At 46.5% G+C, this 17,626-nt stretch overlaps 2 protein-coding genes across 5 annotated transcripts in view; both read right to left on the reverse strand.

The window, feature by feature from the left end:
* Positions 1 to 17,626, reverse strand: part of LOC139559285 (cytoplasmic dynein 1 intermediate chain 1-like) — a 148,381-nt gene that overhangs the window by 97,536 nt on the left and 33,219 nt on the right. The gene's annotated exons all lie outside the window — the stretch shown is intronic.
* LOC139559289 (uncharacterized) lies at positions 3,179 to 12,713 on the reverse strand. The gene is made up of 2 exons (XM_071375152.1): positions 12,148 to 12,713; positions 3,179 to 7,848 (listed from the first exon to the last, which is right to left on the reverse strand). Exon 2 carries the CDS (start codon positions 6,973 to 6,975, stop codon positions 6,064 to 6,066), a length of 912 nt encoding a protein of 303 aa, XP_071231253.1. The 5' UTR covers positions 6,976 to 7,848; positions 12,148 to 12,713; the 3' UTR covers positions 3,179 to 6,063.

Here is a 17,626-nt window from a genome sequence, read left to right on the forward strand (position 1 = left end):
AGCTGCAGCGATCGGTTAGCTGCTCGGATAGCAGATTTTTAAAGTTGTTGAGGGAGATAAAAGTCTCCAACTTCAGAGATTTTTGCAATTCGTTCCAGTCGCAGGCAGCAGAGAACTGGAAGGAAAGGCGTCCAAATGAGGTTTTAGCTTTAGGGATGATCAGTGAGATACACCTGCTGGAGCGCGTGCTGCGGGTGGGTGTAGCCATCGTGACCAGTGAACTGAGATAAGGCGGCACTTTACCTAGCATAGCCTTGTAGATGACCTGGAGCCAGTGGGTCTGACGACGAACATGTAGCGAGGGCCAGCCGACTAGGGCATACAGGTCGCAGTGGTGGGTCGTATAAGGTGCTTTAGTAACAAAACGAATGGCACTGTGATAAACTGCATCCAGTTTGCTGAGTAGAGTGTTGGAAGCTATTTTGTAGATGACATCGCCGAAGTCGAGGATCGGTAGGATAGTCAGTTTTACTAGGGTAAGTTTGGCGGCGTGAGTGAAGGAGGCTTTGTTGCGGAATAGAAAGCCGATTCTTGATTTGATTTTGGATTGGAGATGTTTGATATGAGTCTGGAAGGAGAGTTTGCAGTCTAGCCAGACACCTAGGTACTTATAGATGTCCACATATTCTAGGTCGGAACCGTCCAGGGTGGTGATGCTAGTCGGGCGTGCGGGTGCAGGCAGCGAACGGTTGAAAAGCATGCATTTGGTTTTACTAGCGTTTAAGAGCAGTTGGAGGCCACGGAAGGAGTGTTGTATGGCATTGAAGCTCGTTTGGAGGTTAGATAGCACAGTGTCCAAGGAAGGGCCGGAAGTATATAGAATGGTGTCGTCTGCGTAGAGGTGGATCAGGGAATCGCCCGCAGCAAGAGCAACATCATTGATGTATACAGAGAAAAGAGTCGGCCCGAGAATTGAACCCTGTGGTACCCCCATAGAGACTGCCAGAGGACCGGACAACATGCCCTCCGATTTGACACACTGAACTCTGTCTGCAAAGTAGTTGGTGAACCAGGCAAGGCAGTCATTAGAAAAACCGAGGCTACTGAGTCTGCCGATAAGAATATGGTGATTGACAGAGTCGAAAGCCTTGGCCAGGTCGATGAAGACGGCTGCACAGTAATGTCTTTTATCGATGGCGGTTATGATATCGTTTAGTACCTTGAGCGTGGCTGAGGTGCACCCGTGACCGGCTCGGAAACCGGATTGCACAGCGGAGAAGGTACGGTGGGATTCGAGATGGTCAGTGATCTGTTTGTTGACTTGGCTTTCGAAGACCTTAGATAGGCAGGGCAGGATGGATATAGGTCTGTAACAGTTTGGGTCCAGGGTGTCTCCCCCTTTGAAGAGGGGGATGACCGCGGCAGCTTTCCAATCCTTGGGGATCTCAGATGATACGAAGGAGAGGTTGAACAGGCTGGTAATAGGGGGTGCGACAATGGCGGCGGACAGTTTCAGAAATAGGGGGTCCAGATTGTCAAGCCCAGCTGATTTGTATGGGTCCAGGTTTTCCAGCTCTTTCAGAACATCTGCTATCTGGATTTGGGTAAAGGAGAAGCTGGGGAGGCTTGGGCGAGTAGCAGCGGGGGGGGCGGGGCTGTTGGCCAAGGTTGGAGTCGCCAGGAGGAAGGCATGGCCAGCCATTGAGAAATGCTTGTTGAAGTCTTCGATTATCACGGATTTATCGGTGGTGACCGTGTTACCTAGCCTCAGTGCAGTGGGCAGCTGGGAGGAGGTGCTCTTGTTCTCCATGGACTTTACAGTATCCCAGAACTTTTTGGAGTTAGAGCTACAGGATGCGAATTTCTGCTTGAAAAAGCTGGCCTTTGCTTTCCTGACTGACTGCGTGTATTGGTTCCTGACTTCCCTGAACAGTTGCATATCGCGGGGGCTCTTCGATGCTATTGCAGTTCGCCACAGGATGTTTTTGTGCTGGTCGAGGGCAGTCAGGTCTGGAGTGAACCAAGGGCTATATCTGTTCTTGGTTCTGCATTTTTTGAACGGAGCATGCTTGTCTAATATGGTGAGGAAGTAACATTTAAAGAATGACCAGGCATCCTCAACTGACGGGATGAGGTCAATATCCTTCCAGGGTACCCGGGCCAGGTCGATTAGAAAGGCCTGCTCGCAGAAGTGTTTTAGGGAGCGTTTGACAGTGATGAGGGGTGGTCGTTTGACCGCGGACCCGTGGCGGATACAGGCAATGAGGCAGTGATCGCTGAGATCTTGATTGAAGACAGCAGAGGTGTATTTGGAGGGCAGGTTGGTCAGGATAATGTCTATTAGGGTGCCCATGTTTACGGATTTAGGGTTGTACCTGGTGGGTTCCTTGATGATTTGTGTGAGATTGAGGGCATCAAGCTTGGATTGTAGGACTGCCGGGGTGTTAAGCATATCCCAGTTTAGGTCACCTAACAGAACAAACTCTGAAGCTAGATGGGGAGCGATCAATTCACAGATGGTGTCCAGGGCACAGCTGGGAGCTGAGGGGGGTCGGTAGCAGGCGGCAACAGTGAGAGACTTATTTCTGGAGAGATTCATTTTTAAAATTAGAAGTTCGAACTGTTTGGGCATAGACCTGGAAAGTATGACAGAACTTTGCAGGCTATCTCTGCAGTAGATTGCAACTCCTCCCCCTTTGGCAGTTCTATCTTGACGGAAAGTGTTATAGTTGGGTATGGAAATCTCAGAATTTTTGGTGGCCTTCCTAAGCCAGGATTCGGACACGGCAAGGACATCAGGATTGGCCGGGACAGATACGACCCATGTTGTATTGTAGTGAGAGATACAGCTACCACAGTAGATAGATACGACCCATGTTGTGCTGTAGTGAGAGATACAGCTACCACAATAGTTAGATACGACCCATGTTGTGCTGTAGTGAGAGATACAGCTACCACATTAGATAGATACGACCCATGTTGTATTGTAGTGAGAGATACAGCTACCACAGTAGATAGATACGACCCATGTTGTGCTGTAGTGAGAGATACAGCTACCACAGTAGTTAGATGCGACCCATGTTGTGCTGTAGTGAGAGATACAGCTACCACAGTAGTTAGATGCGACCCATGTTGTGCTGTAGTGAGAGATACAGCTACCACAGTAGTTAGATGCGACCCATGTTGTGCTGTAGTGAGAGATACAGCTACCACAGTAGATAGATACGACCCATGTTGTATTGTAGTGAGAGATACAGCTACCACAGTAGATAGATACGACCCATGTTGTATTGTAGTGAGAGATACAGCTACCACAGTAGTTAGATGCGACCCATGTTGTGCTGTAGTGAGAGATACAGCTACCACAGTGCATAACCATACCACTGGGTTTCACAGCATTAGATGTTTTCGAATTCGTCCCAAATGGCACCCTATTCCCTGTGTAGTGCACTACTTTTGATCAGGACCCATAGGGCTCAGGTCAAAAGTAGTGCACTACATAGGGAATAGGGTGCCATTTGGCAAGCCTAAGAATATATTCCAACTGGTAACTAGAAGAGATCAAAGATCCCCTTTTATTCTGAATACCCAGTAAGTGTTGGCATGATGCTGAAATGTGCAAGCTCACGCTCATCACTGGGGAGATGAAGGCTGGGGTGGGTTGGCCTGCCTGCCTGTCTGTGTGACTTGGAGAGGGTCCAGTGCTGTGTTAGAAGGTTAGGTTGTTAGAGGCCGTGCCAGCGCCTGTACTGCCACTGACAGAGGAGTGTTGACACCTAGCGCATCCTGTGACACACAGAGACATAAGGGCACACACAAGCAACAGACCTGGGTTCAAATACTATTTCAAATATCTCAATTACTTTCATATACATTCAAAGTAACTATTCAAAAATATTTTATTTGAAAAGACAAGCAGTTTAATATTTTTATGTATTTGTAATTACTCAAATACACTCCCATGAATTTAACCCAGGTATTTAAAAAAAACTCTCAAATACATTTTTTTTTTTTACAAAATAACCATTAAAATACTCAAATAAGAGTACTTGTTTTGAAAATACTCAAATACATATAAAAAGTATTTGAAACACCAGATACTGAAACACACATGTATTTGAACCCAGGTCTGATTCGCACACACACACACACACACACACACACACACACACACACACACACACACACACACACACACACACACACACACACACACACACACACACACACACACACACACACACACACACATAAAGTAACACACACACACATACCGTAACACACAAACACACACATAAAGTAACACACACATAAAGTAACAAACACACACACACACATACAGTAACACACACACACACATAAAGTAAAACACACACACATAAAGTAACACTCACACACATAGAGTAACACACACACACACACACACACACAGAGAAACACACATAGGTAACACACACATAAAGTAACACACACACGCACACACACACACATAAAGTAACACACACACACACACACACACACACACACACACACACACACACACACACACACACACACACACACACACACACACACACACACACACACACACAACACACACACACACACACACACACACACACACACACACACACACACACACACACACACACACACACACACACACACACACACATAAAGTAACACACACACACATACCGTAACACACAAACACACACATAAAGTAACACACACATAAAGTAACAAACACACACACACACATACAGTAACACACACACACACATAAAGTAAAACACACACACATAAAGTAACACTCACACACATAGAGTAACACACACACACACACACACACACAGAGAAACACACATAGGTAACACACACATAAAGTAACACACACACGCACACACACACACATAAAGTAACACACACACACACACACACACACACACACATACACACACACACACACACACACACACACACAAAGTAACACACACACACACACACACACACACACACACACACACACACACACACACACACACACACACACACACACACACACACACACACACACACACATAAAGTAACACACATACACACCTAAAGTAACACACACACACACACACACACACACATAAAGTAACACACACACACATAAAGTAACACACACAAACACACACATACACACACAAATTAACACACACACACATAGAGTAACACACACACACACACACAAAGTAACACACACACACACAATGTAACACACACACATAAAGTAACACACACACACACATACACACATAAAGTAACACACACACACACACACACACACACACACATAAAGTAACACACACACACACACACACGCATAAAGTAACACACACACACACATAAAGTAACACAACACACGCATAAAGTAGCACACACACACACACACACACATAAAGTAACACACACACACACACACACATAAAGTAACACACATAAAGTAACACACACACACACATAAAGTAACACACACACACATAAAGTAACACACACACATAAAGTAACACACACACATAAAGTAACACACACACATAAAGTAACACACACAGGACAGGCGTTAGACAGCAGTAGGATGACACCAGGCTCTTTCATCCACTGGTTTATTGGGCCAAGCTGCTGGGGCCCTAGAGATTATTACACTATCATACTGAGTCACACAAACACATAGTCACATACACGCGCACACACACACACACATTCACATACACGCGCACACACACACACACATTCCCGTCATCTCTGACAAGAGAGGAGTTTTGCAAAAAGTTGGTAATGAGAACATATAAGAGAGTAGGGGAGGAAGGGAGGAGAAGAGGAAGATAGAAGGAGAGGAGGATAGGAGGAGAGGAGGGGAGGAGGAGAGGAGAGGAGGAGGAGGAGAGGAGGAGAGGCGGGGAGGAGAGGAGGGGAGGAGAGGAGGAGGAGGTCCGGGGCACTTTCAAGGGGCAAGAGTTGCAGCATCCTACGCACTGGGAATAACCCTTTAAATGAGAGCGAACACACACACACACACCGTCATCTCTGACAAGAGAGGAGTTTTGAAAAAAGTTGGGAATGAGGACATATAAGAGATTAGGGGAGGAAGGGAGGAGTGGAGGAGAAGAGGAAGATAGGAAGAGAGGAGAGGAAGAGAGGAGGAGAGGAGGAGGAGAGGATGAGAGGAGGAGAGTAGGATAGGAGGAGAGGAAGAGAGGAGGAGAGGAAGATAGGAGGAGAGGAGAGGAGGAGGAGAGGAGGAGAGGAAGAGAGGAGGAGAGAAGGAGAGGAGAGGAGGAGGAGAGGAGGAGAGGAAGATAGGCGGAGAGGAGAGGAGGAGGAGAGGAGGAGAGGAAGAGAGGAGGAGAGAAGGAGAGGAGAGGAGGAGGAGAGGAAGATAGGAAGAGAGGAGGAGAGGAGGAGGAGGATAGGAGGAGGATATGAGGAGAGGAGGAGAGGAGGATAGGAGGAGAGGAGGAGATGAGGAGAGGAGGAGAGGAGGAGGAGAGGAAGATAGGAAGAGAGGAGGAGGAGGATAGGAGGAGAGGAGGAGAGGAAGATAGGAGGAGAGGAGAGGAAGAGGAGAGGAGGAGAGGAAGAGAGGAGGAGAGAAGGAGAGGAGAGGAGGAGGAGAGGAAAATAGGAAGAGAGGAGGAGAGGAGGAGGAGGATAGGAGGAGGATAGGAGGAGGATAGGAGGAGAGGAGGATAGGAGGAGAGGAAGATAGGAAGAGAGGAGGAGGAGGATAGGAGGAGCGGAGGAGAGGAGGAGAGGAAGATAGGAGGAGAGAAGGAGAGGAGGAGGAGAGGAAGAGAGGAGGAGAGAAGGAGAGGAGAGGAGAGGAAGATAGGAAGAGAGGAGGAGAGGAGGAGGAGGATAGGAGGAGGATAGGAGGAGAGGAGGATAGGAGGAGAGGAGGAGGAGGATAGGAGGAGAGGAGGAGAGGAGGGGAGGAGAGGAGAGGAGGAGGAGGTCCGGGGCACTTTCAAGGGGCAAGAGTTGCAGCATCCTACGCACTGGGAATAACCCTTTAAATGAGAGCGAACACACACACACACACACGCACACGCACACACACAGGCACACACACACACACACACACACACACACACACACACACACACACACTGTAAAGAGGGGGGTTCTCCTCAGAAGTTGGGTGTTGAGCAGCCTGTAGACCACAACACAGACTCTGCACTGATGAGTAGGAGGAGGTGACGAGAACTTGAAAGACTCCTCTAATGTGGCCCTGGCACGACACCCCGTTCTGTCCTGTTCTGCTCTGTTCTGTTAATTTCCTGTTCTGCTCTGTTATTTTCCTGTTCTGCTATGTTCTGCTCTGTTTTGCTCTGTTCTGTTCTGTTATTTTCCTGTTCTGCTCTGTTCTGTTATTTTCATGTTCTGCTCTGCTCTGTTTTGCTCTGTTCTGTCCTGTTCTGCTCTGTTATTTTCCTGTTCTGCTCTGTTATGTTCTGCTCTGTTCTGACTGAGACAAACGCCTGCCTGATATCACACTATCCTCATACTGTCTGATATCACACTATCCTCATACCACACTATCCTCATAGTGCCTGATATAACACTATCCTCATACTGCCTGATATCACACTATCCTCATACCACACTATCCTCATACTGCCTGATATCACACTATCCTCATACTGCATGATATTAAATGGCACCCTATTCCCTAATCTCTATCTGCTCTACTTTTGACCACAGCCCATAGCACTATATAGAGAATAGGGTGCCATTTGGGACGCAGCTCAGACATCACACCACATTCAACTGTCAAATATTACAAATGATCTCACCTGGGGCCTGTTACAGTAGGGGAAGTACAACAGCCAATGTGAACTCTGTGGGTGGAGTAAACAATCTCTGAAGAGAGATAGAGAGCGTCAGTTATCAACAATACCTTTTTTACCTGTTAGTGGACACAATAGTGCTACCATTTCCAGTCAATTCTGAAATGTAGATTTTTGCTTTTGCTCTGTTTTGTACTCCTACAAACTCCGACAATGTAATCCTACACATGACACAGGAAGCTCACAACATGGTTGAGTGTGTGTGTGTGTCTGTGTGGTCTTGTTCTTCTATCCCCAAAAGTCCCCACAAGGATAGTAAAACAAGGAAATTTCTCCCATTTCCCACATCCCCGTGAGGAGATGAGGGGAGTAAAGGCTATTTCAATCTTAGGGGTTAGAATCAGGGTTCATTTTAGGGATTAGGGAAAATAGGATTTTTCATTGAAATTAATTTTAGGTCCCCACGAGGATAGAAGAACATAAGGTGTGTGTGTGTGTTTGTGTGTGTATACACTCTGAGGAGCACCATCATCCTACATAAAAGGCAAGCTGTGAAGTAAACTATACACTACCTGCTCTATCTGTAAATCCTTCCTTATCACACAATGGGTGGGTGGCAGTGCTTTAGTTAACTTGTTAAAAATCCCTGTTCTACTGCTCTGTGGCATCTAACTCCGTGAAAGTGCATTCCTCTGGCTATGTAATAGAAAGACACTCAGGGATTTTGTTGTCCAGCCTCCATGGGTTGCAAAACAGTCATTTGTCATCATTATGACAAATGGTCCCAGTCCCAAATGACACCCAGTTCCCTATATAGTGCACTACTTTTGACCAGAGCCCTTTGGGCCGTTGCACTATTGCAACCCATGGAAGCCGGACAACAAAAGTAGTGGACTGTGTAGGGAATAGGCTGCCATTTGGGACATACTCATGGACCGATCGATCGTCTGTCCCCTTTATACCACGGTGCTATGTATGAGTCTGTGGCTGGCTGTGCTGAGGAAACCTGCCTTCTCCCGTGAGATCTACCTCTCTATCTGGGGTCTGGAAATAGTCAGTGAGAAGGAGATAAAGCTAACAAAGATCCACTTTGACCACAGATAACATTCTCGGCCTCCCTGGTAACGTTTCAGGAAATTCTGGTCAGAATTTCTCTTGTCAGATTGGACAGAGCTTCTAAACAAAGTGAAGAGACATGCAATTTGAATGCTGTCAAAGACATTCAATAATTATTATTCATCATGTTTACAATATCGTATTATTTTTCAATAGTGATGTGAATAAATAAAACATTTAAAATTACAGACGTTGATTTGAATTAATACAAATGTTAACACTTGGATAATGGTGTGTAGGGCTACTGAAAAAAAAATAATAAAAAAATATCCAAATTCTATAACACGATAACTACAGCCAATAATGTGTTCCAGTAGTCAAACTCAAACATGTTGTAATAAGTATGATCCTCTTGCATTTATTTTTTCTACCATATCATCTGTAAGGTGATGAGGATCTGCCTCTTTTCAATGTACTGATGAACAATGATTATGTCTTACGGGCAGACTAGACACTATACCATAATTAAGGGTCTTCAAGGAAGAGCCAGAAAAGTGTAGTGTCTCCAGCAGTGTCTACAGTGAAGTGTCTCTAGACTAGCTGTACTGCCTCTCTGTCTCGAAAGTAAATGTTTATTGGAAGTGGTAAAACAACTCAAATATTCTGTACACTGTATCATACTGTAAGTTTATACACTAAGCTAGATGCTAGGAGAGAACATGTTGGTGGTTTGGTTTGACCAAAAACGGAGACAAATATAATTAAACATAATTCATGAATCATGCTTATCCCACGATACTTGTATCACAGTAAATTAAGAACAACATTTATCCACACTATCTAACAATATGGGTCATCGTTTAAACAGTAACACACAGAGAAACACACTCTTATTCACTAAACAGCCAATCCTGCATACATTCTAACAACTCACAGCCTAATAACCAGGATGACTTCCATTCATTTGTCAGCCCTTCCCTTCCCTCTTCCTCTACACACTGACCCCTCAGTGGCTACTGTGAAGGGGGAGAGTTTCAGTAATAACCCTCCACTATGCAACGCTAGGCCCCAGCCTGCTCCTGGATCTAGCTTGGGTCTGGGATTCTTTCTGTGGGCTGAAGCTACGCCTGTTGTGCCAGTGGACCTGGCAGCTTCCCAGAACCACATCTTTACAGAGCCATCATGCCACGCCTCGCCATGCTCCCAGGCAGGCGGCGAGCGGCCACAGCACATGAGTAAAACTCATGACATCAAACTTTCCAAGCCTCGCTCCTGTCACATCCAGCCAGTCAACCAAAGTCATGAGTCCAACTCACTTTTCAACACGTCTCTGTTTGAAGAAGGAGCTTAAATGCAGAATGTGTCATTTCAGGGATATTGGTCCTACCTCTGATCTGTTTGAGGTTTAGAGTAGCTTGGATGGTATAATAGGTTTGAGGTATAGAGTAGATTGGATGGTATTATCTGTTTGAGGTATAAAGTAGATTGGATGGTATTATCTGTTTGAGGTATAAAGTAGATTGGATGGTATTATCTGTTTGAGGTATAGAGTAGATTGGATGGTATTATCTGTTTGAGGTATAGAGTAGATTGGATGGTATAATAGGTTTGAGGTATAGAGTAGATTGGATGGTATTATCTGTTTGAGGTATAAAGTAGATTGGATGGTATTATAGGTTTGAGGTATAGAGTAGATTGGATGGTATTATCTGTTTGAGGTATAGAGTAGATTGGATGGTATTATCTGTTTGAGGTATAAAGTAGATTGGATGGTATTATCTTTTTGAGGTATAGAGTAGATTGGATGGTATTATCTGTTTGAGGTATAGAGTAGATTGGAAGGTATTATCTGTTTGAGGTATAGAGTAGATTGGATGGTATTATCTGTTTGAGGTATAAAGTAGATTGGATGGTATTATCTGTTTGAGGTATAGAGTAGATTGGATGGTATTATCTGTTTGAGGTATAGAGTAGATTGGATGGTATAATCTCCAATGAGTCAGTTGCGGGAGTTGTGCCATACGTTGAGAGTGTGTTACCATGTCTTAATGTGTGAGATTATAGTTAGAGAAGAGAGAAAATGATGAGCCTATAATGATGGCAAAGAAGACTGAAAAAACAAAGTAATGCATATACTGAGGAAAACAAAATCTTGTGGAGAAAAAATAAATCATGATTAAACAAGCACACATTGAATACTGTAATTATCTAAGGGAAATTATAATTAAATCATCATATCGAAAAAACGTTGGTCTCATGATAATATACTTATATTTTAAATAAATTCTACTTCAATTCAATGTAATTTACTAAAGAAGATGTTTCAGTGTTAGTTTGAAGATGACAGAGGTGGTCAGGTATATGTACTTAGAGTGCTCCCTACTGGTCAGTATAAGTACTGCAGATCATGATTCAGCCAAAAAGGACATCTTGGGGCCCTCAAATTTCATTTCAACCAGCTGTAAAGATAGATGTGACAATGATCTAAAATGTTTCTTTAAATTGAGTGTGACTATGATATATTATGACTGTTTATGAATCTGTTCAATCATATTGCCTTGGTTAGTTAAATAAAACTAAAAACATGTAGCTTTTATGTCTCAATTAAATTGAGTTGTTGAAAGTATAGTTAAAAGAGACGCAAAATATCAGTCTAGAATAAACAGGGATAACATGTACCTGAGTGGTTAATTTTCTATATTTTAACACAACCAAATGTCCACCCACAACATTTGGGAAAAGAATCACTGCTGTCTTAAAGCAGTCAACCCCAATAGGAGTTAAATAGGTCTACATAGTAACACAGACCACCCAGGCCCAGCACACATCACAGGCACTGTTGTTTTACATATGAACATGCAACAAGGGGGGGGGGGCAACATGTTGAAATTCAAGTTCAATATAGAGAGAGGGGAGGGGAGGGGAGGGGAGGGGAGGGGAGGGGAGGGGAGGGGAGGGGAAAGAGGTAACTATCCGCAGCAATGAAACCATATTCATCACTTTTCAAGCACACATCAGATGGCAAATATTATTACAGTAACTCCATGGACGGCAGCCATATTTACCAGAGGAGAGAAAGAAAAAATAAAAAAAAGAGAGAGAGAGAGAGAGAGAGAGAGAGAGAGAGAGAGAGAGAAAAGAGACAGAGAGACAGAGAGAAACAGAGCGAGCGAGAGAGAGAGAGAGAGAAGAAAGAGACAGAGAGACAGAGAGAAACAGAGAGTGAGAGAGAGAGAGCAAGCGATGTATCGTATTATATGGTGGTCAAAGGGGAAAATTGCAATCATGTGCGTCTCACTTGGCATGGCCTACCTACCAGGAAACACATTATTTTCCTCTGATATCAGAGAGCTTTCTGGGAGTTTGACTGGCATCTCGTTTCGATGGAAACCATTTGGGACCCGGGTTCCTTTTTTCTGGGTGAAACAGGAGTCGTCATCTCCCTGGCCTTCTGAGGGCGATGAAACCCGAACTCAACCAGTTCTCAGAACCGTTCAGAACACAGAGAGAGAAAAAACAAGAGACGCTCGCCAATTAATTCTGACTGGGAGGGATCTAACTAGCAAAGATCTGACTAGGAGGGATCTGACTGGGAGGGATCTGACTGGGAGGGATCTGACTAGGAGGGATCTGACTAGCGGGCATCTGACTGGGAGGGATCTGACTGGGAGGGATCTGACTAGGAGGGATCTGACTAGCAAAGATCTAACTAGCAAAGATCTGACTAGGAGGGATCTGACTGGGAGGGATCTGACTGGGAGGGATCTGACTAGGAGGGATCTGACTAGCGGGCATCTGACTGGGAGGGATCTGACTGGGAGGGATCTGACTAGGAGGGATCTGACTACCGGGGATCTGACTGGGAGGGATCTGACCAGCGGGCATCTGACTGGGAGGGATCTGACTGGGAGGGATCTGACTAGGATGGATCTGACTGGGAGGGATCTGACTGGGAGGGATCTGACTGGGAGGGATCTGACTGGGAGGGATCTGACTGGGAGGGATCTGACTAGGAGGGATCTGACTGGGAGGGATCTGACTGGGAGGGATCTGACTGGGAGGGATCTGACTGGGATGGATCTGACTGGCAGGGATCTGACTAGCGGGGATCTGACTGGGAGGGATCTGACTAGCGGGCATCTGACTGGGAGGGATCTGACTGGGAGGGATCTGACTGGGAGGGATCTGACTGGGAGGGATCTGACTGGGAGGAATCTGACTGGGAGGGATCTGACTGGGAGGGATCTGACTAGCGGACATCTGACTGGGAGGGATCTGACTGGGAGGGATCTGACTTGCGGGCATCTGACTGGGAGGGATCTGACTGGGAGGGATCTGACTTAAAGGCATCTGACTGGGAGGGATCTGACTAGGAGGGATCTGACTGGGAGGGATCTGACTAGCGGGCATCTGACTGGGAGGGATCTGACTAGGAGGGATCTGACTGGGAGGGATCTGACTAGCGGGGATCTGACTGGGAGGGATCTGACTGGTGGGATTTGACTGGGAGGGATCTGACTGGGAGGGATCTGACTGGGAGGGATCTGACTAGCGGGGATCTGAATGGGAGGGATCTGACTGGGAGGGATCTGACTAGCGGGGATCTGACTGGGAGGGATCTGACTAGGAGGGATCTGACTGGGAGGGATCTGACTATCGGGCATCTGACTGGGAGGGATCTGACTGGGGGGATTTGACTGGGAGGGATCTGACTGGGAGGGATCTGACTAGCGGGGATCTGAATGGGAGGGATCTGACTGGGAGGGATCTGACTGGGAGGGATCTGACTGGGAGGGATCTGACTGGGAGGGATCTGACTAGGATGGATCTGACTGGGAGGGATCTGACTGGGAGGGATCTGACTAGCGGGGATCTGACTGGGAGGGATCTGACTGGGGGGATTTGACTGGGAGGGATCTGACTGGGAGGGATCTGACTGGGAGGGATCTGACTAGCGGGGATCTGAATGGGAGGGATCTGACTGGGAGGGATCTGACTGGGAGGGATCTGACTAGGAGGGATCTGACTAGCGGGGATCTGACTGGGAGGGATCTGACTAGCGGGGATCTGAATGGGAGGGATCTGACTAGGAGGGATCTGACTGGGAGGGACCTGACTGGGAGGGATCTGACTAGGATGGATCTGACTGGGAGGGATCTGACTGGGAGGGATCTGACTGGGAGGGATCTGACTGGGAGGGATCTGACTAGGAGGGATCTGACTGGGAGGGATCTGACTAGGAGGGATCTGACTGGGAGGGATCTGACTGGGATGGATCTGACTGGGAGGGATCTGACTGGGAGGGATCTGACTGGGAGGGATCTGACTAGGAGGGATCTGACTGGGAGGGATCTGACTAGCGGGGATCTGACTAGGAGGGATCTGACTAGCAAAGATCTAACTAGCAAAGATCTGACTAGGAGGGATCTGACTGGGAGGGATCTGACTAGCGGGGATCTGACTGGGAGGGATCTGACCAGCGGGCATCTGACTGGGAGGGATCTGACTAGGATGGATCTGACTGGGAGGGATCTGACTGGGAGGGATCTGACTGGGAGGGATCTGACTGGGAGGGATCTGACTGGGAGGGATCTGACTAGGAGGGATCTGACTGGGAGGGATCTGACTGGGAGGGATCTGACTGGGAGGGATCTGACTGGGATGGATCTGACTGGGAGGGATCTGACTAGCGGGGATCTGAATGGGAGGGATCTGGCTAGGAGGAATCTGACTGGGAGGGATCTGAATGGGAGGGATCTGACTAGGAGGGATCTGACTGGGAGGGACCTGACTGGGAGGGATCTGACTAGGATGGATCTGACTGGGAGGGATCTGACTGGGAGGGATCTGACTGGGAGGGATCTGACTGGGAGGGATCTGACTGATCTGGGAGGGATCTGACTAGGAGGGATCTGACTGGGAGGGAGGGAGGGAGGGGTAAAAAAAAGAAAGAGTAAATGAAACAGGATCTTAAATGGACCTTCGTTTCTCTCTTCCCTCCCCTCACCCTCCTCCATCCCTTCATCTCTCCAGCCCCCCAAACACAACTCTATGAGAGCGTCCTCAACCCTGCGACCACTCTCCCTAGGATTCTATTGTTAACCTTTGCCTCGAGAACAACGACACCTTCAGGTTTTCCCTCGCATGAGAGAGCTGGAATAACATGGCTGGCCCGAACGCTTCCATATGTGCTCCTGCCACGCAATGCCCCGCCCTTCCCCTTTCAAGGCAAAAGCCCCTTTCCCTCTCTCTTCCAGGCAGTGAGACTAGCTGACGGGGGCTATAGGAGTTCTAGGGGGTTAGACACACAGACACACACGCACACACACACTGCTGTAGGCCTCTGGGATACAGGGGGGCGAAAGGGAGGACAGCCATTACACAGACCTCCATCAGAGACAGTGACCCCGGGGTCAATAATAACCTCTGTGACACACTGGCTGAACTGAGCTGTATAGACTCACGGAACTTTTACAGACAATAGAGAACATTTACCGCCACGCCCCTTTCTCTCTCCGACTGGCTGACTGACCGACTGGCTCACAGACCGGCTGGCTGACTGACCGACTGGCTGACTGCCTGGCTGACTGGCTGACCGACTGGCTGACTGACTGGCTGGCTGACTGACTGACCGGCTGGCTGGCTGGCTGACTGACAGGCTGACTGACCGGCTGGCTGGCTGACTGGCTGGCTGACTGATTGTCGGACTGGCTGACTGACAGACAAAGTGGATACAGAGTTGTTGTGTCCTTGCATCCGTCTTATACAAACATTTGTTTTGGTCATCTTTGCTTTGTTAGTGTCACTGTCAGCCCTTCTGAAAGAACGAAATAAACTGCTCTCACTGGAAATAAGCCTTAATACAGTTCATTCAGTTCAAGCACCACAGGACAAGCGCTAATATCATTACTAGCATAGTGATGATGTAAATAATGAATAAACATTACCATAAGCAGTAGTGTGAGTATTGCGGTGTGAATATTTTTCAAGATCAAAAACCCATCAACAATATTTCAGATAGTTGGTGGTTACAAAATCAATCAACATGTTGGACGTAATAACTTCACCATTTTCTATTTGCCCTTAGTTTTTAACAGGGTAATGAAGTGCTGCAGCAGATTGTCCAGTAATACATTTCACATTAGCAGTTAGAACTGGGTTTTCTTGCAGTTAGCAGCCGACACAAGAGAAAAGCAGAACTGTAGAGGAACAACAACCAGGAGTGAATCACTCCCTTCTACACACAGTACACACACAACAACCAGGAGTGAATCACTCCCTTCTACACACAGTACACACACAACAACCAGGAGTGAATCACTCCCTTCTACACACAGTACACACACAACAACCAGGAGTGAATCACTCCCTTCTACACACAGTACACACACAACAACCAGGAGTGAATCACTCCCTTCTACACACAGTACACACACAACAACCAGGAGTGAATCACTCCCTTCTACACACAGTACACACACAACAACCAGGAGTGAATCACTCCCTTCTACACACAGTACACACACAACAACCAGGAGTGAATCACTCCCTTCTACACACAGTACACACACAACAACCAGGAGTGAATCACTCCCTTCTACACACAGTACACACACAACAACCAGGAGTGAATCACTCCCTTCTACACACAGTACACACACAACAACCAGGAGTGAATCACTCCCTTCTACACACAGTACACACACAACAACCAGCGAGTGAATCACTCCCTTCTACACACAGTACACACACAACAACCAGGAGTGAATCACTCCCTTCTACACACAGTACACACACAACAACCAGGAGTGAATCACTCCCTTCTACACACAGTACACACACAACAACCAGCGAGTGAATCACTCCCTTCTACACACAGTACACACACAACAACCAGGAGTGAATCACTCCCTTCTACACACAGTACACACACAACAACCAGCGAGTGAATCACTCCCTTCTACACACAGTACACACACACGCATAGCACATGAACACACGCTCGCATGCACGCAGTCAAACATGCACACAACCAAACACACACAGACACACAAACACACAATACAGTCCCTGGGAGCTAATGGTCCAGGAAAGCCTAAAGAAAGAAGCACACACTATGTACTAGAGGTCGACCGATTAATCGGAATGGCCGATTAATTAGGGCCGAATTCAAGTTTTCATAACAATCGGTAATCGGCATTTTTGGACACCGATTATGGCCGATTACATTGCACTCCACGAGGAGACTGCGTGGCAGGCTGACTACCTGTTATGCAGCAAGGAGCCAAGGTAAGGTGCTAGCTAGCATTAAACTTATCTTAGAAAAAACAATCAATCTTAACATAATCACTAGTTAACTACACATGGTTGATGATATTACTAGTTTATCTAGCTTGTCCTGTGTTGCATATAATCGATGTGGTGCCTGTTAATTTATCATTGAATCACAGCCTACTTCGCCAAACGGGTGATTTAACAAGCGCATTCGCGAAAAAAGCACTGTCGTTGCACCAATGTGTACCTAACCATAAACATCAATGCCTTTCTTAAAATCAATACACAAGTATATATTTTTAAACCTGAATATTTAGTTAATATTGCCTGCTAACATAAATATCTTTTAACTAGGGAAATTGTGTCACTTCTCTTGCGTTCTGTGCAAGCAGAGTCAGGATATATGCAGCAGTTTGGGCCGCCTGGCTCGTTGCGAACTGTGTGAAGACCATTTCTTCCTAACAAAGACCGTAATTAATTTGGCAGAATTGTACATAATTATGACATAACATTGATGGTTG

The sequence above is a fragment of the Salvelinus alpinus genome, chromosome 29 (assembly GCF_045679555.1).
Source record: "Salvelinus alpinus chromosome 29, SLU_Salpinus.1, whole genome shotgun sequence".
Taxonomy (NCBI): domain Eukaryota; kingdom Metazoa; phylum Chordata; class Actinopteri; order Salmoniformes; family Salmonidae; genus Salvelinus; species Salvelinus alpinus.

Coding starts and splice junctions, on each gene's coding strand:
- LOC139559289 (XM_071375152.1), bottom strand. CDS start 6,975: ATGCTGCAACTCTTGCCCCTTGAAAGTGCCCCGGACCTCCTCCTCCTC.